This window comes from Balaenoptera musculus, chromosome 2 (assembly GCF_009873245.2).
Source record: "Balaenoptera musculus isolate JJ_BM4_2016_0621 chromosome 2, mBalMus1.pri.v3, whole genome shotgun sequence".
Classification (NCBI taxonomy): Eukaryota; Metazoa; Chordata; class Mammalia; order Artiodactyla; family Balaenopteridae; genus Balaenoptera; species Balaenoptera musculus.
Window position 1 is genome coordinate 10001876 of NC_045786.1, and position 27670 is coordinate 10029545.

At 47.6% G+C, this 27670-nt stretch overlaps 1 protein-coding gene across 1 annotated transcript; it reads right to left on the reverse strand.

Moving 5' to 3' along the window:
- Positions 1-1260: 1260 nt before the first annotated feature.
- On the reverse strand, positions 1261-19870 carry LOC118888482 (cyclin-Y-like). The gene is made up of 4 exons (XM_036839532.1): positions 19850-19870; positions 19027-19193; positions 15440-15602; positions 1261-1353 (listed from the first exon to the last, which is right to left on the reverse strand). Exons 1-4 carry the CDS (start codon positions 19868-19870, stop codon positions 1261-1263), a joined length of 444 nt encoding a protein of 147 aa, XP_036695427.1.
- Between the last annotated feature and the right edge of the window lie 7800 nt (positions 19871-27670).

Consider the following 27670-nt stretch of genomic DNA (forward strand, 5'->3'; position numbering starts at 1 on the left):
GGGCTTTAGTAGTTGCAGCACGCGGGCTCAGTAGTTGAGTCACGAATTTTTAATTGTTTTATTTTTACATTTGTTTTTCTCCAATAAAGGTAGATGAAAGAGAGAGAGAGATAGCTGTGTTAATGATTTCCCTCTCTGGATAACTGAGAGGCAGTTTCAGGCCCTGAGTAGGACCTCCTGCCTCAGACACCTCTACCTCTTGTTCAGTATCACATGGTAAATGCTTGCCGTCCTCTGGCTTCTACAAGCGATGACAATGAAAGCCTCTGGAAGAGGCAACACATGAATCCTCACCAGTCACCTTCACTAGAGAGTGAGTCCCGAAGCACCGGTCCTGGAAGCAGGCTTTTCTGTGAAGGTGAGGACCTCGGTTAGGGAAGAGGTGTCAACGGAGTGTCATAAACACACTGCCACGTTACCAAGCAGTTCAGGTTCGTTAGCGCTCTTTTTCCTCTTATTTTAACATATTTAGTTAACAAATCTTAACATATTTTCCTCTTATGTTTTAGGTAATGGGGGTGGGGGTGGGGAGGAAGGGAGGGAGGGAGGGAGACACGGGGTGGCTGTGACTGTGCGTCCAGGATTAGATGAACAAGTCTTGTCAGGAGCACAAACCCGTCCCCATTCCCCTCTGTGTGTGTCTCTGCCTGTTCTCGACCATGAAATGCTAGGAGGGGGAATGAAGGAATTCAATCTATTTTAAAACTCAACAACTGTTGAACGCTAACCCCCAAGCATTCAAAGCACTTTAATCTGGGACGAGTGCTGAACCTGTCCGTTGAGTGAAGGATATATTCGGAAACCCCCAACAGCGGTGCCCGGACAGGCAGGCGACACAGGGAACTCCGCTCTGAGCCGAGGTCCTCCCCACCCACCAGCGATGCGAGACACAGGGTCTCCCCAGACAGTGTTTTCAGGTCAAGTTTTCTCCTAAGGGAGAAATTAAGGAAGGAGGGAACATGCGTCTCATCAGCTGCGGTGTGGTTGGTTCCGCCTGGACCTCCAGGGAAGCCGGCCAGGCCATGACCACACTGTACTCACCTGTGAAAGCAAAGACAGACCACAAAGCAGAGAAAGTCAGTGTGAGAAAATGGACAGGAGGGTAGACAGAGTGATGGGAGATACAGCAGAGCGGGATGGGACAGCAAAGGACCACTTTACATCTAAGGGTGTGATCCGGGTAGGAGCGGAGTTATCACAGAGACAGGAGGCAGGCCCGCCCCGGCCAGGGCACACATTCCCTCACTGGACGGCGCAAGGTCACCCAGCTGGTGGGTGCAGGAGCTGGAACTCAACGCAGGGCCCGATATCAAAGCCCTTCGCCCTTCGCTCCTTAGGTGCGATGGCCGCAGCCTAGGAGAGAACAGATTCTGGGAGGGGCCACGAGAGGAAGCTGGAGCAGTTGTTTTGTTTTCTAAAGAAGGTACTAGAGAGCTTGTTGAGTCCTTCTGAAAAAGAGTGAGGGTTTCATCCAACAATAAGATATTGACATCTACTCCGTGCCAGACACTGGGCCAGGTTTAGGGATGTAGGTGAGTAAGACACAGCCCTTTCCTTCAAGGACAGAGACAAGGACTTTTCTACCCGTAAGAATAGCGACCAACTTTCCAGATCCCAAGAGAGCTAAGACATGGTCAAGTAACAGTAATGAATGATGGGCCTGTAAGAGAGGCACAAAGAGGGTGTGAAGGAGAAAACAAATATCTGCAATGTGTGCATGTGTGTGTGTGTATGTGCGTGTGTGCGCACACACTAGAGAAAGAGAGAGAGAGAGAGAGAGGCACATTACAGATGAAGAACATAGGGTTCTGTGACATCTCATGACTGCCTAAGCCCACACGGTGTAAGTGCAAGGCTGGGATTCCATCCCACATTATTTGACCCCAAAGTCCCTGGTGTTTCCATGTGACACAGAGCTGGGAACAACTGGGGAAACTGGGGAAGATACAAAGAGAAGCTCTCACTCTCAGCCGAGCCCAGAACGGACATCTCTCTGGGCCTCTGCTTTTCCTTTCTGGAACGAGCTGAGCTCATAGAAGTTTTGTTTGGTGAGCTACTTTCATCTTTCTTGGAAAGAAGTGGCATAAATAAATTCAATCATTTATTGAAAGGCAACAAAGAGCCCCTCCTGCTAGCTGAGTTGGGATTTCTGGAAAGGCTCTTTTAGGGGGTAATCCATTCTAATCCCAGCACTACCTCCAGGCAGTTTCCTTGAAAAGATTGAGTTGTGTGTACAAAGTGAATCTTTAAAAATGATTTTTCCCAAGGTGTGGCTCTGGTCTCATCTTAAGTGGGGCCCTTACTGGCTTAATTAACCATAATGAGTGTGAATCACCCTGAGAATGAATCTTCTTCCTTTTTTGATAACTATTCTCCTTATCGGAGTGCACTGACGCCTCATAGCCTGCTTCGAGAAGAGCTGAAAGCAAGGGGCCGGCAGTAGCTCATCACAAGCCTTCTTGGGACCCCAGCGCTGATCTCTCGTCTCATGTCATGTTAACAGTGATCCTCCTCCAGTTCTGTGGGTTCTAGCTGAACCTGGGAGGGGGGTGGTCATGTAGCCACTTGGGCATAGCCGGGATGACTAAGCAGTTACTATGATGTTTGTAAGGTCAAGCACTAATCCTCCAAGAGGGAAAACAGCCAACAAGAGCTTAATGATTTATTTGATTCAAAAATTGAAAGGCAGAAGTTTAAGGAAAATACATAAGACATACCTCTTAATATTTTAATCTGTGTGTATGTGTTCTGTATTTCAGCCCTATTGTGAGCTCTTTGAGGTCAAATCTGTTAAGCTGTTTTCCTGTCACCCCAAAAACGTCCCAGGGTAGTTCCCTTACTCAATCAATCTATGGTGATAAAGATGACCTTGCAAATAGCTGTGTAGTATTTTCCTTTTTAATTTAAAACAGCCACTACAACTGTTGTTTTTTCCTAGTTGACTGCTTTCATGTAATTTGAAATTTTGTTATCAGATGTATACATACTAAGATTTTTATGTCTTCTTGATGAATTGACCCTTTTATCACTGTGAAATGTCCCTGTTCATCTCTAGTAATATTCCATTTCCTGAAGTATATTTTTCTGGTGTTAATATAGCCGTTCTCCTCATTATATTTGTTTTCTCTTAAATTCTTGACTATATTTAGAATAACTGGTCTTAAAGTCCTTGTCTGTACATGGAAGCAACCTAAGTGTCCATCGACAGATGAATGGATAAAGAAGATGTGGCACATATATACAATGAAATATTACTCAGCCATAGAAAGAAATGAAATTGAGTTATTTGTAGTGAGGTGGATGGACCTAGAGTCTGTCATACAGAGTGAAGTAAATCAGAAAGAGAAAAGCAAATACCGTATACTAACACATATATATGGAATCTAAAAAAAAAATGGTTCTGATGAACCTAGGGGCAGGATAGGAATAAAGACACAGACATAGAGAATGGACTTGAGGACACGGGGAGGGGGAAGGGTAAGCTGGGACAAAGTGAGAGAGTGGCATGGACATATATACACTACCAAACGTAAAACAGATAGCTAGTGGGAAGCAGCTGCATAGCACAGGGAGATCAGCTTGGTGCTTTGCGACCATCTAGAGGGCTGGGACATGGAGGGTGGGAGGGAGACGCAAGAGAGAGGGGATATGGGGATATATGTATACATATAGCTGATTCTCTTTGTTATACCTCAGAAACTAACACAACACTGTAAATCAATTATACTCCAATAAATATGTTAAAGAAAAAAAAAGAAAAGAAAGAAAAAGATTATATTCTTGATGTGGGAGCTAATCCTGCCTGTCCTCTCCCTTCTCCCCACCGCTGACCCCAGACCCAGGCAGACAGATGAGGCACTCCTCCCTTCCCAGCGGTGTTAACATTTCAATTGAAAGGTGATCTAGTAAGGTGGTTAAAGGCATAAATATATTTTGAAACCAACGTGCCAGGCTTCATAATCCAAGTTTCATCATTTATACCATGTTTGACTTTGGAAAAGTTACTAAACATCTCTGTGCCTCTGTTTTCTTGTCTAGAAACATGGGTAAGTAATAATGCCTTATGAGGGCTGTGGTGAAAATTAAATGTGTTGTTAATTTTTAAGTGTTTAGAGTGTGTGTGGCAAACAGGCGCTTCTGTGTAAGTTTTGGCTGTTATATCCTGCCAGGTCTTAGTTAATGCAAATATCAACATAAAATGGTTCCACTGATTCTGCCCATCACAACATTCACTCTGTGTCCTTGACAAGCCTGTGCCTTCATTTAAAACTCACAGCAGACACAGAAAAGCGGAATCATGCTTCATAAAAGAAGAAACCAAAACAGAGGAAGGGAGTAGCCTTCCCAGAATCAGCAGGTTTGTCAATGCTGGACCCGGGCCTTGAGCCCATGTCAGCCTGGTGCCCAGGCCATGGCCCTTCCACTGGGCTCCAAGTCAACATAGGGAGACCCCTCGGACATAGTCCTCAGTGTATCTCAGGGGTTTTCCGTTTTAGTCTCACACAAAACTGCAAGAGAACTTATATTTTCCTAAGTGTGTTGCATAGAGAAGGAAATAGAGGCTCAGAGAGAAAGCAATTTTCTCAAGGTTAAACATCAAGCAACCATAGAGGAGGCATTTGAACCCAGGTCAACAGAATTCCACAAGCCCATGCCGTAAGTTCTTCACTGTGCTGCTTCCATCTATGTTGAATTTTTAACAAAAGTAGATTTGCACTAAATTTTATGTTCTGGTATCTTGCTCTTTTGCTTAATAATAAATTGGAGACCTTTTCCATGCCAAAAAAAAAAAAAAAAGCCCTTGTCTGCTAATTCCATCTTCTGGAACTACTATGTCTGGGTCTATTGATATTGACTGGTTTTTCTCTTCATTATGAGTCACACCTTTTCCTGCTTCTTCACACGTCTAATTATTTTTATTGAATGCTGGACATTGTGTATGCTACATTGTTAGATGTCTGGATTTTATCTTCATTCAAAAATGTTGAATTTTGATTTGACTGACAGTTGAGTTGTTTGAGGATTAGCTTGATATTTCTGAGACTCATTTTTTTTTTAAACATCTTTATTGGAGTATAATTGCATTACAATGGTGTGTTAGTTTCTTCTTTATAACAAGTGAATCAGCTATACATATACGTATATCCCCATATCTCCTTCTGAGACTCATTTTAAGCTTTGTTAGAGTGAATTCAGTTTGGCCTTACTACTAAGGTATTACATTTCTAGAGTCTTTATGGAATTACCCAGGGGTTTAACAAGGTATCCTCACTCTGGCTGGATGGAATTTAAATGTCTTCCTATCCTATGTGAGACCTAGGAATTGTTCACCTTAAAAAGCTTCCTTGAAGTTGCTTATTTCCTGACTGTATAGAGTTTTTCTCTTTACATGTAGAGCTCAGTATTCAGTCAAAGACTCAGGGAACTTCTATGCACATTTCTGGGGTTCTATATAGCTTCCTCTCATCTGTCTTCTCAATTCAGTAAGGCCTCCATGATCTGCTTAGGTTTCCCCTGGGAGCTGTCCAAAAACTGCCTCCAGACAAAAAGCTAGAAGAATCATCAGGGTGACTTCATTTGTTTCCCTTACGTCAGGGACCACAGTCCTTTGCTGTCTATTTTCAACATCTGAAAGCTTTTACTTCACCTATTACATCCAGTTTTTTAAGTTACTTACAGTGAGTGATCTAGTCCAGTATCATTTATTCTGTCATGACTGTGGGCAAAAACCCTACTTAATGGTCTGTGTCAACCTTGACCCCAATTTCCCTTTACCCTGAGGACACAGAGAAACAGCAAGATTTTTCCTCCCATTAATCTTTCATCTATTCTTGCTATATGGAGCTGTGTACTTGCTGTCAGGGCTCTGCAAACAACTTCACCTGAAGCATTCTAACCAGGCCGTGAAAATGATAGATAAACCTGGGTATAACCACCTAGGGAGCCGACCTGTGTACTCTTAGGGAAGAAAGAGATATGAAAAGCGAGAGAATGAAGAGGAGGAAGAGCAAAGGGAAGAGAAAGAGGAGGAAAATAAATTACAAAAGAAGAACAGACAAGGAAAAGAACAAGAACTTTACATCTCCATGAATTAAGTTTTTCAAAAGAATAAGAACACTTATGCCTCAGCCCTGAGGCTCACCAGGATTGCTGTGAGCAGTAGGGGCTAGAAAAGGGGCCAAAATACGTCTTTTGGATCATTGCATTTTCTCCCTTTTGCAAGGAAGGGCATATTTATGGTAAGAAATCCTTACAGGGCTTCCCTGGTGGTGCAGGGGTTCAGAGTCCGCCTGCCAATGCAGGGGACACGGGTTCGAGCCCTGGTCTGGGGGGATCCCACATGCCGCGGAGCAACTGAGCCCGTGCGCCACAACTCCGGAGCCTGCGCTCTGGTGCCCGCGAGCCACAACTCCTGAGCCCGCGTGCCACAACTACTGACGCCCGCGCACCTAGAGCCCATGCTCTGCAACGAGAGAAGCCACTGCAATGATAAGTCTGTGCACCGCAAAGAAGAGTAGCCCCCGCTTCTGCGACTAAAAAGAAAGCCCGCGTGCAGCAACGAAGACCCAATGCAGCCAAAAATAAATAAATAAAAGAAATCCTTACAATAAGACAGTGAAATGTGATGGTGATAGTGAAAATATTCTAACTTAATAAATTTTTAAAAATGCAAAGTTATCAAATGAAGACAACGGATTTTGGCATTGGAGTGAAGAGGTATTGAGTGCTGGAGACATCGGTTGCGACTTGAGCCTGTTTCTAAATAAGTGTTCTAGCTGCGCTGAATAATATAGTCAAGGCAAAATGGCTCCTCTCAGCTTCCGTAGCAAAAACGGCTCACTGTGTGTAGTTCACGACAGCAGTAAATAACCCATCCTAAAAGACAACAGGGATTGAGTTATTCCTTCTTACTTGTATTTCTGATTTCTTACTTGCATTCCAGACTTAGCTCTTTGGAAACAAAACCCATACTGTTGCCAAAGTTGCTAGAGTTATGCTAGTTATCAAAAGTGATGGTATTTTTTCTGACAAAAGACAGCTGGAAATTTAATGTGCTTTTTTTGTTGACATTGTAGTTTTTTGTTTGTTTTTGGCTTAGTGGGGGGAAAAAGTGCCCTTCTTCGGTAAAAAGCCTCAGCAATTGGACTGAACAGTCTGGGAATTGCAGGGAATTTCCTGGGAGTGTTTTTCTACCATTTTTCAGGGACAAGCAAAATCTAAAACTAGTTGTTTCTTGTTTCTCCTTTTTTGTTAAATTGGGTCACTAAGGCAGACCAGGAGTTGAAGATGTGAAACGATGTCTCAAAGTACAGCTATTTCAACATGGCCATTGGCAGCAGTTTAAGTGACCAAATACATGCATGAGCTTCTGACATTAGCTACATGAATGCTTTCTCTATTTGGAGCTGAGAAAAGAAAAGCCTTCCCTAAAGGACAATTTCAAGCAAGAATTTCTTTTAGCCACCAACACGTGTGTTTGCTGGATCTTCCTGGTCGGTCCACCCCTCTCCTTAGTAAGTGAGAGCAGCTCGGAAGGAGGGAAAACTCATTGATTCTAAACTAAGGCTGGGATCACTGAAGATGTGGGAGCCGGTCTGTACCTGCGGGGGTGGGTGCATTTTCTGATCCATACCCTCAGAACGAGGATCTGAAGAGAGCAGGGGTATGCCGGTGCCTCCTGTCTCTAACGCGTCTGCGACCGGTGGCACCCTCACGAGAATGATGCCTGTGCCCTGGGGGAGCTGGAGCACACAGCGGCCACGCCATGGCTGGGCTCAGGCCCTGATGAGCGCCGTTCAGTTCCTGACTTCCATTCTGAAGTCCAAGGCGGAGAGGAGCCAGCTGGGATAACCTTGCCAGTGGCAACACCAGCAGCTGACAGTGGAAGGGGAGGGTGGTATCTTCAGGTGGGGAAATACATGAAGAAAGAGAACACCATGGGCAGTGCCATCTAAGTATTTATAACCTCATGAGAGAGAGAGAGAGAGGCACACGCTCTCAGGCAGCATCCGTAGACAGAGAAAGGAGTCAGAAGTCACTGTCTCAACGCCTTCAGACATCAAAGAGCAAAAGTAATGAAGTTAAGAAAAGTGTTATGGGCTGAATTGTGTCCGCTCCCCGCCACACCCCAGCCCAGACATTCATATGTTGTAGCCCTAACCCCCAGGACCTCATTATGTGACTGAATTTGGAGATAGGGCCTTTAAAGAGGCAATTAAATTAGAATAAGGCCATTGGGGTGGGACCTAATCCAATCTGACTGCTGTCCTTATGAGAAAGGAGATTAGGACACACAGAATATAAAAAAATTAATAAATAACAGAAGCCTCAATCGAATGGAATCAGGAGACCAGCAGGGGGAGCTCTCACAGCCAGCGACGATAGCAGATCCCAACAGGAAGAAGAAAGACTCCGCCTCTTTCCTGGCAGGGCTCAGCCAATGAGAAGCCACAGATTCTTTGTTTACTGTAGCCACCACACCCACTTCCTTTTCCTCCCTATAAAAGCATCCTCCTTCCTTCGCTGTGCAGGGTCTTTCACACGCCTCACCATGGTTGTGGACCCCAAACTGCATTTCTCTGCTGATCCGCCAGGGAATTCCTGAGGGTAGAGAGATTTGGAGCAAGAATTTAAGAATCCGACCAGCCTGAGTTTTGAATCCTTGCTGTATCACCCTCAAGTTCACAAACTTCTCTTCATCTAAGTTTCCTCAACTAGAAACTGGGGGAAATAATAGCACTGCATAGGAGAATTGAGGAATTTGAAAAATTGTGCAAGACGTGATCCTCAAACGTGTTTCTTTGAACCTTAAGGTCTGATGGCGGTTTTTCAGGGCTTGCTAAGTGGGTGGAATGTCTTCCACTAAAGCAGACCCATCCTTGTGTCTCCGTCCCACATACACTGGGGTTCCAGAGAGGAGTGAGTCGTGGGAAAGGGCCATGCAGCTGGCATTAGACAGTGACAGCCACTGTCGTGCCCACCTAGCATGAGCATGCAGGGACAGGGCAGCTGGGACTAGTACTGAAACATGGGTCACACTGGTGGCCCCAGCCCGTTGGCCCCAGGGCATCAGGCAGGAGAGCTGGCAGACGCGGAGAAGGCCTCCGCCCCCAGACCACGGACATCGCAGACTCACTCTCCTCCATCTCACAACCACGTGTGCAAACTGAAGTTGATTGTGGTTCAGCAGGCAAAGTGCTGCTCGGGGATGGGGTGTGTCTGAAACCATCAAAATCCTAGTTTTCAGACTCACAGACATAAAGAGCCGACTTGTGGTTGCCAAGGAGGCAGGGAGAGAGATGGACTGTGAGTTTGGGGTTGGTAGATGCAAACTAGTACATTTAGAATGGATAAACAACAAGGTCCTACTGTATAGCACAGGGAACTATATCTAATCTCGTGAGATAAACCACAATGGAAAAGAATAGGAAAAAAGAATGTGTATATGTGTATAACTAAGTCACTTTTCTGTACAGCAGAGATTAGCATATTGTAAATCAACTACACTTCAATTTTTAAAAATTGGAAAAAATTATTATTATATATGTGCATATATCTATATATATATCCTTTATCTAACCAAGACTTGAAAAAAGGTGAAGTTAATGCTCAAATGTAGTAACCATATGAGCCTAGTTTTCTGAGATAACAACTCCCCTATATTCTCTGTGCACTTTATTTATTTTCTGTTTTATAAGTCCTACCGCATATGACTTTTTGTAAATTTCTTCAACCCCTTTAATGGGAAGATTCAGTTTAAAATTGTCAATAAACACTGCATATGAAATCAATCAATCAATCCTAGTTTTCTCCCAGAGAGTTTCGTGACCTCAGTCACTCATCTGTCAAGTGTGTATGTTGGACAAGATGCTCCCTAAGGCCCTTCTTAAGGGTTGTTTTATGCTCACATGTGCAGAACAGCAGCTAAGGGGGAAGGTGGTCAGGTCTGGCCCAGGACAGGATGGAGCCGGCCGGCTTCTCTCCTCAGCCAGGAGGGCGGCGGGTCAGTGTCAGCGTATCTGTGCGTCCCGCCCGCCCAGACCCGGCTCAGAGACGCGTAAATGCTCCAACGGGGCAGGAAGACCTTTGCCTGGAAGCCGGAGGGACGACGTGCTGCTACCAAACCACTAGCTCTGTCAAGACTGTGTCGCCGCCAGTGGGTGACCTGGACAGAATCTATGGGCTCCAGACAGCGAGCAATACCAGCCTCCCAGGTGGGGTTCGGCCCGAGCACCCGAACCCCACTCTGTGCTCGAACTCCCACTCCCCTGCCTGCACCCAGGCCCAGCACCGACGCAGAAGATGTGGAGCAGGTCCCCGGCACACACACACGGCACACGTCCACACGAGCGCCCGGTGCTCGGGATCTGGGAATTGAGCTGCACGGCATCCAGGCCGGGGGCTCCTCTGAAATCCCTAGCAGAACCCAGAGAAGGGGGGAACAGGTCGTTTACAGTGGACGGCAGCTGGCGTGAGCATGCAGGGGCTGCGTCCGGAGGCGTATGGGATCTTAGTTCCCTGATCAGGGATCTAACCTGCACCCCCTGCAGTGGAAGCGCAGAGTCTTAACCCCTGGACCACCAGGGAAGTCCCTGGTCTCCAGACCTTTTGACGCTGGCAGCGAGGCCTGGGGCAAGGAGGGGGGACACTTCTTACCAGTGTCTTTGCGAACGGTGAATAGGAGCTGGTGCCAGAGGCCTTGATTCTGCCACTCTGATGACAACAGTGGGAAGACGTGCAGGTGGGCAGGCACCTGCTCAGGAGAGAAAGCAAATCTGTCTCCAGCCCACAGGTCTCCGAGGGTCAGGGCCTTGCTCACCTGGTGAGGAGTCAGGCTCTTCCCCATCAAATCCACGGCCGGGCTGACATTTCCACACATGGCCGCCACCCTTCAAGGTTGTCTTCCTTAGACTGAGCAGAAACCCCCGGCCGTGGAACTGGCCCTGACCGCTGGCTGAGGCCCTACCCTCTGGAACCCGGGTGGCACTTACCCCACCGTCCATCTTCTCCACTCAACCCTTCAGAGTTCAATTCCCCAGGCCCTCCCAGCACAGGAGAAGCTGGCGCCAGTGCTGAGGCGGACAAGACAGAAGGTCCTTTGTTTCAGAGAGCTCACAGCGGGGAGGGGATGAACAGCTTCTGGTTGTTATTTGGCCACAGCAGCAAGGATTCATCAGAACTCGTTTAGGACCCATTCTCACCGGTCAAGAAGGACTGAAATCCCTGAGCCCCACGCTCTCTGACACCCCAGCAAGATCCCCTTTGCTCAGAGACGCCCCCTGGCAGCTGTCCCTTCCCGAGCGCAGCAAGTTCCGTTTTCTGTTACGGGAGGGAGAGGTAGGCTCTAAGCCCAACAGAAGCAGCGGGTGCTCTCAGCCGACGGCAGGCAGAGAAATGACCAAAACATGAAGGCCAGCAGCGAGCTGAGGTGGCAGGGAGGGGTCAGTGCGATTCCAGAGGAGGCGGCAGAAAAGGCCGCTGAAGGGATGACTTCTGAGCTGAGACGTGAATCATGAGGAAGCAGCAGCCAGACTGAGACACCCAGTGACAGCCATAGCCTGGGCATATTCTGAGCTAGAAAATGTGCCTCACACTTAAAACTGAGAGTTCCAAAGTACAGAAAAAGAAAACCACGGTCCAGCAGGACCCCTGCAGGCCAGAGGACAGGCCGTGGCCTCAGGGGAGGGGACGGCTGGGGCCACCTATGAAATCCCCAGAGTCCAGACTCTCTAAAGCACTCAAGCTGAGACCGGATGGGAAGGGCGCCACTGGAAGCCGAGCCAACGCTTCGAAACAGCCGTGCCTGGAGTCCGCAGGATGCTGTGAGCAGACTGGGCCCGCCATTTGTGTGGAATCTGGATTTAGCAGCTATAAAAATAACAGTCCTATATGCCGCTCACGCTGGTAGGTATTGCTAAGCCTTCTTAAAAGGCTCAAAGAGTGCAGCTGTCTCCCCGCCAAGGACAATGCTCTGGAGATGCCGGTGATGGGTGGGACCTGCCCACGAGACGGTCTTAGGGGCAGCTGGAGACAGGCTGGGGCTGATGCTACAACCTTTACCAAGTCACTCTGCCCTCCTGACTTCAGCCCATCTGGAAACTGTGGGGACCAGGTCTGCTCCATCCCATCAGGGAGCTGCCCAGGGGATGGGTGAGAAGAAAGCTCTGTGAGTTGGAAGCACCTAATATGAGGGAGCAGCGTTATGTTTCTGGGGGAAAAGCTATGTTTGAGATACTGTTCAGACTTCCCTGGTTGACTTCCAAAGTCTTTCTTTCATGTTTGCATGTGCATCTCTACCGAGGGGAACATCTCCCTAGCGCTGGGCCTCAGCAATGCCCAGACGGAAGGAAGGGGCGGGGAGAGGAGGTATGGAGGGGGAGGGGGAGAGGGCTGATGGGGAGGGCAGGCACGGGGAGGAGGGACAGGATTCCTGAGTGGAACTCCTTTCCTTCTCCATGTGTACCCAGATCCCACACACATTCCTTTCCTTAAGTCACCCTCAAGGCCGGCTCTGTCTCGGTTCTCTGACCTCCCTCCTTCCCTCCGGGGCCACACTCGGGGTGCGGGGGGATGTGAAGACAGGGGCCAGGGAGCTGAGGCGCCAAGGGCCATGCCAGGTCCTCGCCGTGAGGGCAGCAGGGTGGGCTGCCTTCCACGGGGTGGCCACAGCAGGCCTCTGGGACAAAGTGACATCTGAGGGGCATCGGAATGAGAAGAGTTTCTCATGCAAATCCGTGGGGAAAACGTGCCAGACAGAAATCACAGCTCAGAGAAAGGTCCTCAGTCGGGACAGGACTGGGTGACAGGAATCCCCTGGATGGAGGGGGCAGTGGAAAGGGGGTGCAGATGGATGTGTTTACATCAGGAACACGGTGCATCCCGTCCGGTCCTTTTCCAAGGAGCACTGAGCATTTTCTGTATTTAGGTTTTGCACGTCTCTGAGATTCCTGGAGCTGCGGCGGCTTCCAACAGCAGAACTTGACTTTCTCATGGTTCTGGAGGCTGGAAGTCTGGAATCAAGGCATCCGGCCACGTACTCTCCAGGCTCCAGGGAAGACCCCCTTCCTTGCCTCTCCCACTCCAGTCTCTGCTGTCACCGTGTGGCCTTGTCCCCATGTCTCTGGTCTCCGTCTCCTTAGAAGGACACTGGTATTGGATTCAGGACCCACCCTAATCCAGTGCGACCTCATCTGCAAATACCCCTCTCCAAACAGGTCACACTTGCAGGTCTGAGACTGGAATAAATTTGTGGCAGGGGGAAGACCCAGACACTATAGCACTTTTCTTGACAGGTTTCTCCCTGAGCAGGGGCACTGGGAGGCCTTGGGGTGCGGTGGTTAAACACAAGCTCTACGGTCTGGCTTCCAGGCTCTACAGCCTTGTGAGTGGGCCCAGGCAAGGCTGTTCTCCTCTCCAAGCCTACGCACTCCTGTCTGGGAATAATCATAGTAGCTACCCCCTCAGACTACGGTGAAGATTATGTGAGTTAACATATGCTAAAAAAAAAAAAGAAAGAAAGAGAAACGTATGCTAAGTGCTTCAGTTGCGCTGGGCACATTGCTAGGACAATGCTTGTGTTCTTCGGTTGCTTATACTTTGTCGCAATTTTGAATGGCACCTTTTCTCTATTATAGTGTCTAATTGGTTATTGCCGGTGACTTGGAAAACTATCAATTTGGGTATAGTGATCTTGTACCTGCCATCCATTAGAATTCTTAGTAACCATTTTCCAGTTGCTTCTCCTAGATTTTCCTGGTAGTAATCACATTAGTTTCAAGATACTAAAAAATTACTGAAGTATGACATTAACTAAATGATTGTAGAGCCCCATGAACTGACATTCAAGAAGCACCTTCTACACATTCTTCTCTCCAGAGACAGGCTCAGAGACTCTGCTTCATTCCCCAGACGTGATAAAGACACGTGTCTACTTTCTTGTCATGTCAGAACCATTGTCCAGACCAAAGCGATACAGCTTTACGAGGGCAGGGGCCACGGGTTTGAGTCCTGATCTATCCCCATTATGGGCGAAGCCTGGTAGATACAGGTGCTCGGTGTGTTGACTAACTTCATGGACAGATAATCTCCAATCAAAACGACTGACAGGGGAAGAGAAGATCCTTCCAGGCTGTCACGCGGCGAGAACCCTGTCTCGTCCCCTCGTGCTGGCCGCTCCTTCCCACGTCTGATCCGTGACCAGCACCCAGCCCTTCCCTTCGTTAGGTACCAAGGCAGGAACCACGCTCCCCGTGCAGTGCTGGGATGAAGATGCAGAAACTCTCACCTGTGAGCCTCCTTGTCCCCATACTTTCAGCCGTCAAAAGTCAGATGGGAAGAGCTAGGTGCACGCGCAAAGCTGAGCTACACACAAGTATAAGACATAAGAGTCACACAGCTTAACAATGACGGCCTGAAACCCAGGCCGAGACCAATGGGGCTGGCCCCAGATCTAACAGGGCTGTGAAGAAAATACTTTGAAAAAATGAAAAATAAAAGCAGAATTAAACCTTTTTTGGATTCCCAATCATAGGGTCATCTGGTATCTTTTTCCTTACAAAAGTGCATGCTGGGAAACACTTTTTTGTGTGGACTCATTTTTTTAAAACAGGAGTTAAAAAAAAAAACTTGTTTGATTTAAAAAAATAGAATCAAGGCTTCCCTGGTGGCACAGTGGTTGAGAATCTGCCTGCCAATGCAGGGGACACGGGTTCGAGCCCTGGTCTGGGAAGATCCCACAGCCGCGGAGCAACTAGGCCTGTGAGCCACAACTACTGAGCCTGCGCGTCTGGAGCCTGTGCTCCACAACAAGAGAGGCCACGATAGTGAGAGGCCCGCGCACCGCGATGAAGAGCGGCCCCCGCTCGCCGCAACTAGAGAGAGCCCTTGCACAGAAACGAAGACCCAACACAGCCAAAAATAAATAAATAAATAAATAAATAATCCTTCCCTAAAAAAAAAAAAATAGAATCAATGCACATTAAATAAAAACTGGTATTAGGAAAGTTATTAAAAATATGAGGCTGGGGCTTCCCTGGTGGTGCAGTGGTTAAGAATCTGCCTGCTAATGCAGGGCACACGGGTTCGAGCCCTGGTCTGGGAAGATCCCACATGCCACGGAGCAACTAGGCCCGTGAGCCACAACTACTGAGCCTGCGCGTCTGGAGCCTGTGCTCCGCAACAAGAGAGGCCACAACAGTGAAAGGCCCGCGCACCGCGATGAAGAGTGGCCCCCACTTACCACAGCTGGAGAAAGCCCTCGCACAGAAATGAAGACCCAACACAGCCATAAATAAATGAATTAAAAAAAAAATATGAGGCTGTACAAATGAAATCCAAGGCACCTCGTCATTATTTTACAACGACACGCAGTGGCGGGAACAACCTTGAAGGCGCAGCTCCCTTGGCAGCAGTGCACCCGCGGAGCGCCGACGCCTCTTACCTCCAGCTTGTGGGCCCTCTCCCTGCTCAGGGCCTCCGAGGGGAAGCTCTGGTTGTTGGCTTCCGCCAGAGAATGAAGACCAAAATAATACTTGGCATAAACACTGGAGGGCACGTTGATGTTGAACTGGAGCAATTCGAGGAACTGTCGCTCCAGCTCGTTCCTGCAGAGAAAGACACAAACGCACAGCTCAGCCGCCGTCCCCACCCGCGGCCGCCCGGGCAGACCGCTGGCAACAGCCAAGTCCACCGGGTCCAGTGCCCGGAAGGATGAGGCCTGATCAACTGGGATGATCACCAGAAAGTGCTTCAGGGCGACCCTGACACTGAGACTGAGCGCGTCTGTGTGCGCATGCGCACACACACACACACACACACACACACACACACACGCACACACACGCACATACACGCACATACACGGCAGGCTCTGGCCTCACCTCTCCGCGTGAACCATCGGCTCAAACAGGGGGCAGAAGACGCAGTCGAGAGCTGTCAAGTGGCGTCCAGTGAGGGCGGACGGCAGCCTGGAGGACAGGCCTCCCCAAGGCCCGGAGGAGCGTCCTTCCCGGGAGGAGAGGTGGGGACGCGCTGACTGGCTTTCCTCGGGACCGCGGGAGGGAAGGCGGTTCCCAAGCCCCAGCGCACACCCATCACCTGCAGGGCATGTGAGGAGCCGCTGCTGGGCCCACCCGTCTGATCCGGCAGGTCTGGGTGGACCCGAGAACGTGCATCTCCAACACTCCTGCGAGCTGCTGCTGCTGGGCCTGCCCGCCCGCTCAGAACTACTCAGCGACAGCACCTGGTCCACAAGGGAGCCAACCAGCTGGATGAAGACGAACCAGGGCGGCCAGAATACGCATCTGAAAACTTTCAGGCCTACTTCTCGGTAGTTACTGCCGGGGGAGAAGCGTCCTCAGCGACAGGTCTGTCTGGGAGCACTGCTCCAGGGCCACCTCTCCGGGCAGCACCCTGGGCCCACTTATGTCCTTTATCACAGTCTCCCCGTCTTGTCTCCTCGGAGCCAGAAACCGTGACAGCTGACGGCGCAGCCTGGCCCCAGCTCAGCACCTAACATGCGGTTGCTGCTCCATAATTACTGTTACTGAAAGGAGCGGACCAAGCTCAGCCTGGGCGGAGGGATCCAGGGAAGGCTTCCCGGAAGTGAGAGCTAACCTGAGCCCCGGAAGCGATCCGCTCCGGCGGGGAGGAGCCAGGTGGGGGCGGGCTGCTTCTGGCGGGGGGGCGGGGCAGCCCGTCTGCTTCCGGCCAGGGGCCCCATCAAGCCGTCCGAGTCTGTCTGGCGCTGCTATGACAACAGGGGCGGGAGCACTGAGGCGGCAGGGAGGCCGGGAGGTGAGCAGGGAGGCTGGTTCCCCGACGGAAGCTCCCAGGCAGATCAGAAGTGAGAAACCTCAGCAAGTCGTTATCGAAGGCCTGAGCTCCTCGGAGGGAGAGACCAAGACGTCGCGACCAAGACGTCGCATTCAGGTCATTTAATCGGAGGGGCTGCTTCATTGCAGCTTCGAGAAAGGAGTAAAGCCCCAAATGTGTGTGTTGTGCTAAACTTTACACTTTTAATGACTTTTATTCCTCCTTTACGTGAGACTTAAGAGGTCATCCTGTGAAATACTGGAACCCAGATAAGATTTTAACAAGGTGTGTCAAAAATACCGCTAAGGCAGAAGTGCTCTCTCCTGGACGACCTGGGAGCTGCCTGTGGACCGACTGCCGCCCTGTGGCCAAGAGGCGCCACTGCAGATCCCATTCTCCAATGCCAGGAAGAGAACCTTGCTTTTAGTATAAACGTTAAGAGAACTAGTCTGCTATTCCTGCCCCAAATGGTATCTAGACACCACTGTCTCTTGTTGAGGGTATAACTAGGATTAAAGTCAAGAGGAATCTGATTTGGAACAAGGTGACGGTTTCCCAGGGTTCCTCAGGGAAAAAACAGCCTTTCTGAATATTTGTTTTCTTGAATGTTTCTGTTTAAGTTTGGGGGGGAATAAAGATTTTAGAGCTGCTGTGTTTTCAAACTAAGGCAAGATTTAGAAAATAAAAATAATTCCCCAAATTTGAATTTTCAAATGGCAGCAGTACATCCCCCAGGGACATCAGACAGCTTGTTATGTGATAAACCATCAGAAAACTAACAGTGATGCAGAGAGAACGGGCTTGATGGATTTACCGCCCTCAAGGGAATAATTACGAAGAAATAGTCCTGACGTAAAGCTCTATAATAAATAAATTCAAGTCAATAAACAAAAAATATTTCAGAAATATTTTAGCTCAACATTGTAAAGAAACCCAACTGAACTGATGCCATTTAGCAACTTGCAAATGGAGCTCTAAAATGGAGTAAAGAGAATTGTTTTCATCACCTAAAGGCCTGTCGGCTTTTCCAGAAACATGGGCTCACTTTAAAGACCAGCCACCAAGCAGCAATCCCACTTCTGGGCACAGACCCCAAAGAACAGAGAGCAGGGCCTCGGGGAGGTATCTGCACACCCGTGTTCATGTTCATGACAGTGTTACTTACAGCAGCTGAAAGGTGGAAGCAACCTACTTACTGTCTGGATGACAGTTATCTCAGCAACTGTTTTCACCTTGAAATATAATCAAGAATTTTTTAATATTTTTATTTTATTTTTCTTACTATCAAAAACTTCCTATTTGTCTTACTTTTTATAATAAAGAATGACAGATGCAGGAAGGAGTCATACTGGTCTGCAGCAGGAAAAGGCTCTGGCAAAAGACCCAAAACACAAACAGGAGCTCCCAGGGCAGCACAAAAATGGGGTGCCCAGCGAACCAGCAACCACAGGAAGCGGGGGCCAGGCTGAGGAGGAGCCCATAGTGGTCACTGAGTCCAAGGACTTGGACGTGGGCCGGGACACAGTGGAACCTGCTGCAGCTCAGAGCTTCCTCAAGGAGGCCAGACAAACAAGCCCAGAAAAATATTAGCAAGAATCATGTCACAAAGGCCTGTAAACCATAAGGAACTATAAGGAGTTCAACCTGATTAAGTGTTTCCAAAACAGCTCCTTTCTCCCGAGAGGCTCTGACCCCACGTCCTGTACACCCAGCCCCCGGGGTGCAGCTAAGCGCGAGCTCAGGATGGTGCCCTGAGAGAGGAGAACACGCAGCCTGACCAGGAGGCACAGGGGGACCTCGGGGACAGAACACTCATTTTAAGCAGGTGAACTTGCAAAATGTGACAAAAGCAGTCAAAACCTTCTCTCTGAAACTGAACAGAAACGGGTAACATTTTAGCCCATCTGCTGCCTGTCATCGGTTTGCAGTGTGTACAGAGCTGGGATGAACCTCACCGCAGAAGGAGAGCAGGAAGGAAAAGGAAGGTTCGCGTAGAATACAGTTTCAGTGACCAGTTTCACAAACCAGAAGGTGTCACCAGTACCTGTTCGGGACCCACAGGATGAGAAATACAGGTTTTTGCACATCCTATCCGCAACCGTGTCCTTCCTCGGCCAGCACACAACAGACATGCAGTCACATTCACTCAGTCCACGCTGTGCACGTCCACAAAGGGTCGGGTTTCCTCCGCAGAGGCCCCCCGGCCGCACTCACGTGTCCTCCACCGTGATGTCCTTCAGGATCTGGCGGTGGTCCACGTTCCACACGGCCTGGTCGTCCCACGCCTTGGAGGCCAGCAGGATGGCCCCCAGAGCAATCCGCTCCCAGTTGGCCGGACAGATGTCAATCTCTGCGTACCTTAGAAGCCTGTCGAGGTACACCTGGAAGACACGAGCATGCCAGCGCCCGGTGACCTGCCTTTTTCCTGCTCCACCCCCGCCAGCACACGCAAACCAACTCCCAGCTGTTCACCGCACTCCCCCAGCTCAGCTTTAAACTGGCGCTGATGGCCTGATCACACTTGTTTTAAGAAGTCAAAGGGCTCAACGAGTCTGAGGCAAAATGGGCTGAGAGGCACACTCCGTAACTGGACGTGTGGATGAGGCCGGACCTCAGGACTCCGGGGCAGGAACGTGTTCTAGGAGCCGCGGGCTAATTTCTCACTCTACCGACTGTGACATCAACAGGCATTCAACAAACCACCAACGGGCCAACAAGGAGAACAAAAGTGTGTGAAGGGAAGAAACCGATTTTTTCCATCTGTAGTTGTTTCTAAATTAAACTTTTTATTTTTGAGGTAATTGTAGACTTATAGGCAGTGTTGATAAACCTATTTTTTTCATTATTATGGTAAAATACACATAAGATTTACCACTTAACCATTTCCAGTGTATAGTTCTGTGGCATTAAGAACCGTCACCGTGCTGTGAAATCACCACCGGCCATCTCTATCTCTAGAAGTTTTTCATCTTCCCAAATTGAAACTCTGTACCTATTACAACTCCCCAGTTCCCCTCCCCCAGCCCCTGGCACCCACCTTTCTGCTTTCCGCCTCCATGACTGTGACTACCCTAGCTACCTTTCGTAGGTGGAATCGCAGCGTATTTGTCCTTTTGTGACTGGCTTCTTTCACGTTGCAGCATCTGTCAACATGTCCTCCCTTTTCAAGGCTGAATAATGATCCATTGTATGTACGGACCACATTTTGTTTATCCATCATCCACTGATGGACATTTGAGTGGTTTCCTCTTTCGGCTGCTGTGAATAATGTTGCTGTGAACGGTGATGTACAAGCGTCTGTTCGAGCCTCTGCTTTTGATTCTTTCGGGTATACACCCAGAAGTGGAACTGCCGGATCATATCATAATCTATGTTTAATTTTTTGAAGAACCACCATACTATCTTCCACAGCAGCTGAACCGTTTACGTCCCCACTGGCAAGGCACAAGGGTTACAATGTTTCCACATCCTTGCCAACACTTGTTGTTTTCTGGGGTTTTTTTTTACATTATTGTCATCCTGAAGGGTGTGAAGTGGTATTTTTAAATGAAATAATTCCAGCTGAAGTTGTAAAATGAAACCGTGTATTACAGGATTTATAAATTGCTATAATTTAGTTTGAAGACAGACATCAGAAATACCCACAAAGCCCGTTGCTTAAGTTGGGTCACAAGATACAAACGCCTTTTGAAGTTTCTCTTTGTAAAAAATCTGTTTATTGGTTATGTTTTACACTTTTCTGAACCATGGAATGGTTACTTCCATAGTTTTTTATCAAATACATTTGCAAAGTGAAACTACTGCATCAGAAACAATTTAACTAATCTTCAATACTTCTAGAATTATTCACAGTTTATAATGTCTGTAAAGTATTAGATATTAGGAAATTTTTTTTAAAAAGGCATGCATGGAAAGGAAAATGTTTAAATGAACAAATAAAACATAGATTATTTTCAGTTAAACAATATCAATGCTCATAGATAGGATGGGTAAAGTTTAAAAAAACAAAAAAAAGGAAGAATCCACACCTGTTATGTCACTAGGGCTTTGGGGAAGAGGCTGAACTTTAGAAAGTCCTTGGGAAACAGAGCAATTATCAGATTGGGAGAAGTTTGTTAAATGACATGAATGTGTAAGTAGAAGGGCAGGATAATGCCAGAAGCAGACTAATAATTAGACAACAGAAAGACCCAGGATGAGACAGGTAAACGGGAAGTGGCTCAAACACATGGACCCAATCCATCCTGCACTGTCTCAACACGGAGGGCTATGGTGACCTAAATGGGAAGGAAATCCAAAAAAGAGGGGATGTATGTATACATATAGTTGATTCACTTTGCTGTACAGCAGAAACTAACACAACATTGTAAAGCAACGTATACTCCAATAAAAATTAATTAAAAAAAGAACCAAAGTCAGATTTCAGCTGGTTGAGGACTGACCAGATGGAATGAAATGAGTGTACAGTAAGTAAGATAAAAATTGGAAGGTAAACAACATTCTCTGACTTCATAGTATTCAGGGTCATTATCTAAAATTAAAAGTAAAATGATTAAAAAACAAAAACAAAAAAAACACAGAGGGCTGCGCTCAAGGTGAGCCCAGCTCAAAGACCCGGGAGTGACAGCCAGAGGCCACAGGAGGTCACTGGAGGATTCCTGACAGGGAACCAGCACGTGAACTGGGGACACGACGGTGGAGGCCGGCAGGCACATCCCAGAAGTCTCTGAGAAGTGACCCCAACACACACAGAGGGTGGGCTGCCGTGGGAGACCCCGAGGCTCCACTGTGGGCAGCTGGACGGGCGCTGCCCTCTGGCTCAGAGCACTGGGGAAGAGAGCCCGACTCTGGACATTTTCTGTCCGAGACGTCCCAGAAGATGCACGTCAGCAGTGCATGTGCAAGTCTGGAGCTCAAAGGAAGCAGCACTGAGATAGAAATTCGAGAGTCCTTGACGTAAAAACAGAATTAAGCCGCAGGCCTGGGTCTGAGGACCTGGAGGGAGGGGCAAGAGAGCCCCGAGAGCCTCTCCTGTTTTCACAGCTGGAGAGGATGGAGCGGCAGCCAAGGAGAGGGAGGAACAGAATCTGGTAGGTTCTGCTCTCGGAAAGTCTTGCCGTAGTTTGGAGAAGAGCCTACAGGGCAACGCTGGGTGTTTGTAAGTGCCTGGGCTAGGCTTACAGAATTACACAGGACACCTGGGATTATGAAACTGAAGTGGTCTTTTCCGAGGATAAAAAATAACATCGAAGCAGCAAGGACCCTTCAGGCAGTGACTGTGTAGATGCAGAGGGACAGGGGAGGAGTGGGTAGGAACAGGGGGTGGAGAAAAAGAATGGGGGGAGGGGGGAGGAGGAATGATCCTTAATGGAAACAAACTCTGGGCGGATGAAGAGCAGTCAGACCACCGGCTGGAAGCACACCTAGTCCCTCCCCAGAGCCTCCCCAGGTTCCCTTCATCGCTAAACCCCAGGCAGAGGGAGGGTCAAAGGCTCCCTCCAACATATACACAATGGAATATTACTCAGCCATAAAAAAGAATGAAATAATGCCATTTGCAGCAACATGGATGGACCTAGAGATTGTCATACTGAGAGAAGTAAGTCAGACACAGAAAGACAAATATGATATCACTTATATGTGGGATCTGAAAAAAGGGTACAAATGAACTTATTTACAAAACAGAAGTAGAGTAGAAAACAATCTTATGGTTACCAGGGGAATGGGGGGCGGGGTGAGGGATAAATTGGGAGGTTGGGATTGACTATATATAAAATGGATAACTAATACACTACTATATATAAAATAGATAACTAATGAGAGCCTACTGTATAGCACAGGGAACTCTACTCAATACTCAGTAATGGCCTATATGGAAAAAGAATCTAAAAAAGAGTGGATAGATGTATATGTATAACCATGTCACTTTGCTGTACTCCTGAAACTAACAGAACATTGTAAATCAACTATACGCCAATAAAAGTTAAAAAAAAAAAAAAGGCTCCCTCCAAAGCGGCAGAAGCTTCCTCCTTGGCCAGTCCATACCAGCCTGCTGTCTGTAAAACAGGGCCGATGGTGAAGCCCCAGGGAGGTCTGAAGAGGGGGCCGCCACACTGCCTGCCTTTTCCACTCAAACAGCGGCTTTGCCTTTTAAGATGGAGGGCTGGCACTCAATTGTTTGCTAAATGAGTAAACATGAATAACGGTTCCTTTTCTTAAAAGGTTATTGTTCTGCTTTCAGTGCTTTACTAATGAAAAGTCCATTTTTTCAGTCTTAAAAACCTAGATTTTTATGGCTCATCTCAGATACCAGGTGTTCCTCAGAATGGATCAGGGCACGGTACTAAAGACAAAATAAAAATCCTGAGGAAGAAATTGCTAACATATTTCAAATCGCAAAGACAAAATAGCCAATAAATGGCCAAGAGGTCCTAAGTTTCCCGAAAGGTAATGAAACAGGAAACCATTACTGGGCAAGTCTACCTTATTCCCCCCAAACTAGCCTGGGCGACCCTCCCCTCTGCCCTGTTGCTATGTTTCTCTGCATGCACCGTGGCTGCCTTCCTACCTGTCTCTCCCCCTAGGAAACCACAGGTCTTCTGAAGACCAAGCCCGGCTCTCACACCACCGTGCACCCAGCATCGAGCGCAATGCTGGGTCAGGACGTGGCCCCTGCGTGCTGGCCTCAGGTCTCGGAATTGTGGCAGCTTATGTCATGGCTACAGTCTGGTCATCGTGTAGTTAACTTCTTCCACCTGTGGGGTTTCAGTATCTCTAAGACAGCTCACAGGATAGGGCTCAGATTAGTATCCATAGCCCTTGAGGAGGAACTAAAGGTCCTTGACTATGCTTAGTGATTAAACTATTATTATTTGCTCCCTTTGACTGTTTTCCTTTGCTTCTGCATTTTCTCACTTCTCGGATTAAACTTATTCTTCGGCTAAAGTTTTTCCACAGACAAAAGGCAGGCAGAGGACATGGGGTCGGGGGAAGCACCACAGGGTCCTTCTCCATTTCGACGACACGTGGCATTCCAACCACACTGTGTGGACCTTCGTGGGTGCTTCCGAATGCCTCTCAGGGACAGGAACAGCATTGGTTTGTGACAACCACTGGTGGAAATAGTAGGTCACTGAACAGAGCTCAGTAATCTTTTCCAGTTTTTCAGATTTTAGTTTTTAATGGTATTTGTTATAGTCAATGAGCAGGAAGAGTAAGCTAATGTTTTAGATCATTGTTTTTATTTGTGTGAAAATTGTAATTCTTCAGGTCAAGAGCCAGACCAGGCCAAGTGGAATTTTAACTGGACACCGACCTCAGGACCCCAGACTACATATTTCACAAAGGTTGATGACTATTCTCATTCTACCAAGGGGAGAATCAAAAAGATCTGTGACAGGGAATTCCCTGGTGGTCCAGTGGTTAGGACTCTGAGCTTTCACTGCCAAGGGCGCAGGTTCAATCCCTGGTCGGGGAACTAAGATCCTGCAAGCTGTGCAGCACGGCCAAGAAAAAATAAAAATAAAATAGAGTATTTCTTTTTTAAAAAAAAAAGTACAATAAAACTGTACTAAGAGCAGAAAACTGAGGCTGGACCTAACTCCCGATTTTTTAAAGCAGCTGTTATGAACAATCTTCACCCAGATCCCTAAGACTCTATTCTTTTATATATACGAGCTACACAGACCTCTCTAAGCTCCCCAATGAAATAGCTTCTCATTGACTCAGTACAAAAAGAAGGCTACTCAATTTTCTTCTTACTTACTTTACCATAGTTGGTAGATATTAATAGGTACACTAGATAATATTTAAGATAATGTTTGAAAAAAATAATGGGCATCTACCATGTCTGATATTCCACTAGGGTTAACTAAAGGAATTAGATATGAAAATACACTCCATTACTGAGGGAAGGCACTTGTTATGTTGGGAGATAAGGCATTCATAATCAGTGCCACTTAATAGCATGTAATTTAGCAGAACTTGCCAGTGAAGCTATATTCAGAGTCAGCTGTGAGAATTCCCTGGCGGTCCAGTGGTTAGGACTCCGTGCTTTCACCACCGAGGGCCTGGGTTTTATCCTTGATTGGGGAACTAAGATCTCACAAGTTGCACAGCACAGCCAAAAAAATAAACAAATAAAATAAAATAAAAAGGTTCAGCTGCAACTTCTTTAGTAAACTCCCACCTGGGTATTTTAATTCTCTGCCAAATAAAAGAAGAGACAATTGATTCTTTCTGAACACCATTCCCTAGACCATTGCTAATAGGACACCCTTGCTCAATTAAATTTTCAGATTTAACTTCATAAGAAGGACCATCCTCAGGAGTCTCTAGGAAATACAGGCTAGTGAGCACTTACTGAGCTACAAAGAGCATTCAGTTGACTGTACAAAATAAAACTGCTCAAAGGCACGGGGGAGGAAGAAAATGCAAACTCACAGAATCCAGGATACATGTGACCAAACTTCCGATGATGCTGGAATTTTTCCATGGATTTTAAAGAGCAGCCCTGGGTCCGTTCATCTTAGACTCTCGTACCCAGAGCTTAGCCAGCTGGGACCTCAACAGCGCTTCCTATTTGCTGGTATTTGAAGGAGCACAAGAATGAGATATTTGGATTCGTCACTGGACACCATCTGAACAACAGCTTTTGACTTCCTTAGAAACCACTAACGTGACCTAAAAAAGGGAGTCTTCGAGGTCAGAATGGATAGATTCCGCAGGTGGCCTCACCATCAGAGCACCAGCCTTTGAGAGGCACTTTGGGGCTGCAGTCCAGGGGCTGAGTGGCAGCCCTCACGGCCGTGCAGCAATGGCCGGACCTGCCAGGCCACTCGAGGGGGACCCAGCTGGGCTGGCATGACTGGTGCTCCCTGATACAGCCAGGAGCAAGTGGCTGAAGGTCCTGGAAGCTCCTTCCACAGGCAGGCTGCAGCCTGGTTCCTTGTGGGCAGCAGGGCAGAGCTAACCGTGGGCCTCCCTGCCTCCCCCCGGGCACGCCGCCAAGAGAAGGCCCAGGAGAAAGGCCGAGAGAGACGCAGCTCTGCCAGCTCTAGACCGGACCTGTTGTGAACGGCTGCTTCTACCTCTAGAGACTGGAGAGAAGGGCAGGATCATCATACACGGGGCTCGCTCAGAGCACACAGCTGTCTGCCCTCTGCCCACAGGCCCCAGGCTGACTCGGCCAACCGAGCAGGCCCTGGAGGATGGGTGTGCAGAGCTGGGCTTGCTGTGCGGGCCCCAAACTGCTCACCCTTAGGCTGTAGCCAGCAAGACCGCCACGTATGTACGCTAATCCCCTGCTAAGCCACCAGCTGATGTCACAGGACAAGGGAAGATTTCCAGGCGTTTGCTTCCGATATTTGTGTTTTCCCATAACCTGTCCATCACAAGCTCTGTCATGTACCCTCCACTTCACTGCTTGTCACAACTCTCCCTTGTCCCCTTCGTAAAACAGACTGCAGGGCTGTGGTCCCCATTGCTGAGACCCACGCTAGCCAGAAGGTGACCTTGCTGGTTCCCAGAACTGGTTCACACCAGTTTTACTTGTTACTATACTCATATAACACACGTAAATGTCACATTAATCAGTGAAATAGAACTGCAATGAGAGGGGCTTTGTTCTCATGAAAATGAAGGAGGGTGCTTTGGAAAGACCCAATAAAAGGAAGTCACTGAAAATCAGTTTGCTGTAGATCAGGTGTGGTCAAAACCTGAAAGATTCTATACTCCAATTGTTTTGCAAATGTCACGTTTTCTCGCTATTGATTAGAAGAAAACCCAAAAAACAAAAACCAAAAAAAAACAGGAAAAACAAACCCACTATGGAAAGGATGAGTTACAGGTATGGCTTAAAAAAGGACAGCACTTCAGTAATCAAGCCCCGTGCTCAAAGTCCTGATGCTGTCACTAATCATTAGAGAAATGCAAATCAAAACTACAACAAGGTATCACCTCACACCAGTCAGAATGGCCATCATCAAAAAATCTACAAACAATAAATGCTGGAAAGGGTGTGGAGAAAAGGCAACCCTCTTGCACTGTTGGTGGGAATGTAAATTGATACAGCTACTATGGAGGTTCCTTAAAAAACTAAAAATAGAACTACCATACGACCCAGCAATCCCACTACTGGGCATATACCCTGAGAAAACCATAATTCAAAAAGAGTCATGTACCACAATGTTCATTGCAGCACTATTTACAATAGCCAGGACATGGAAGCAACCTAAGTGTCCATCAACAGATGAATGGATAAAGGAGATGTGGCACATATATACAGTGGAATATTACTCAGCCATAAAAAGGAATGAAATTGAGTTATTTGTAGTGAAGTGGATGGACCTAGAGTCTGTCATACAGAGTGAAGGAAGTCAGAAAGAGAAAAACAAATACTGTATGCTAACACATATATATGGAATCTAAAAAAATAAAAAATGGTTCTGAAGAACCTAAGGGCAGGACAGGAATAAAGATGCAGAGGTAGAGAATGGACGTGAGGACATGGGGAGGGGGAAGTGCAAGATGGGACTAAGTGAGAGAGTGGCATGGACATATATACATTACCAAATGTAAAATAGATAGCTAGTGGGAAGCAGCTGCGTTTCACAGGGAGATCAGCTCGGTGCTTTGTGACCACCTAGAGCGGTGGAATAGGGAGGGTGGGAGGGAGGGAGATGCAAGAGGGAGGAGATACGGGGATATATGTATATGTATAGCTGATTCACTTTGTTATAAAGCAGAACCTAACACACCATTGTAAAGCAATTATACTCCAATAAAGATGTTAAAAAAAAAAGTCCTGATGCTGCATAAAATTGGCAAATGAGTGTACTTTTACCTGTTTTATGTTGAA

What these genes read in the sequence shown, in the direction of transcription:
- LOC118888482 (XM_036839532.1), bottom strand. Translation starts at nt 19,870, where the DNA reads ATGGAGGCGGAAAGCAGAAAG. An exon ending in TGGAGGCGGAAAGCAGAAAG is followed by an intron (nt 19,194 to 19,849) that starts GTGGGTGCCAGG and finishes CGTGTCTTCCAG; the next exon opens with GTGTACCTCGACAGGCTTCT. An exon ending in GACATCACGGTGGAGGACAC is followed by an intron (nt 15,603 to 19,026) that starts GTGAGTGCGGCC and finishes CTTTCTCTGCAG; the next exon opens with GAACGAGCTGGAGCGACAGT.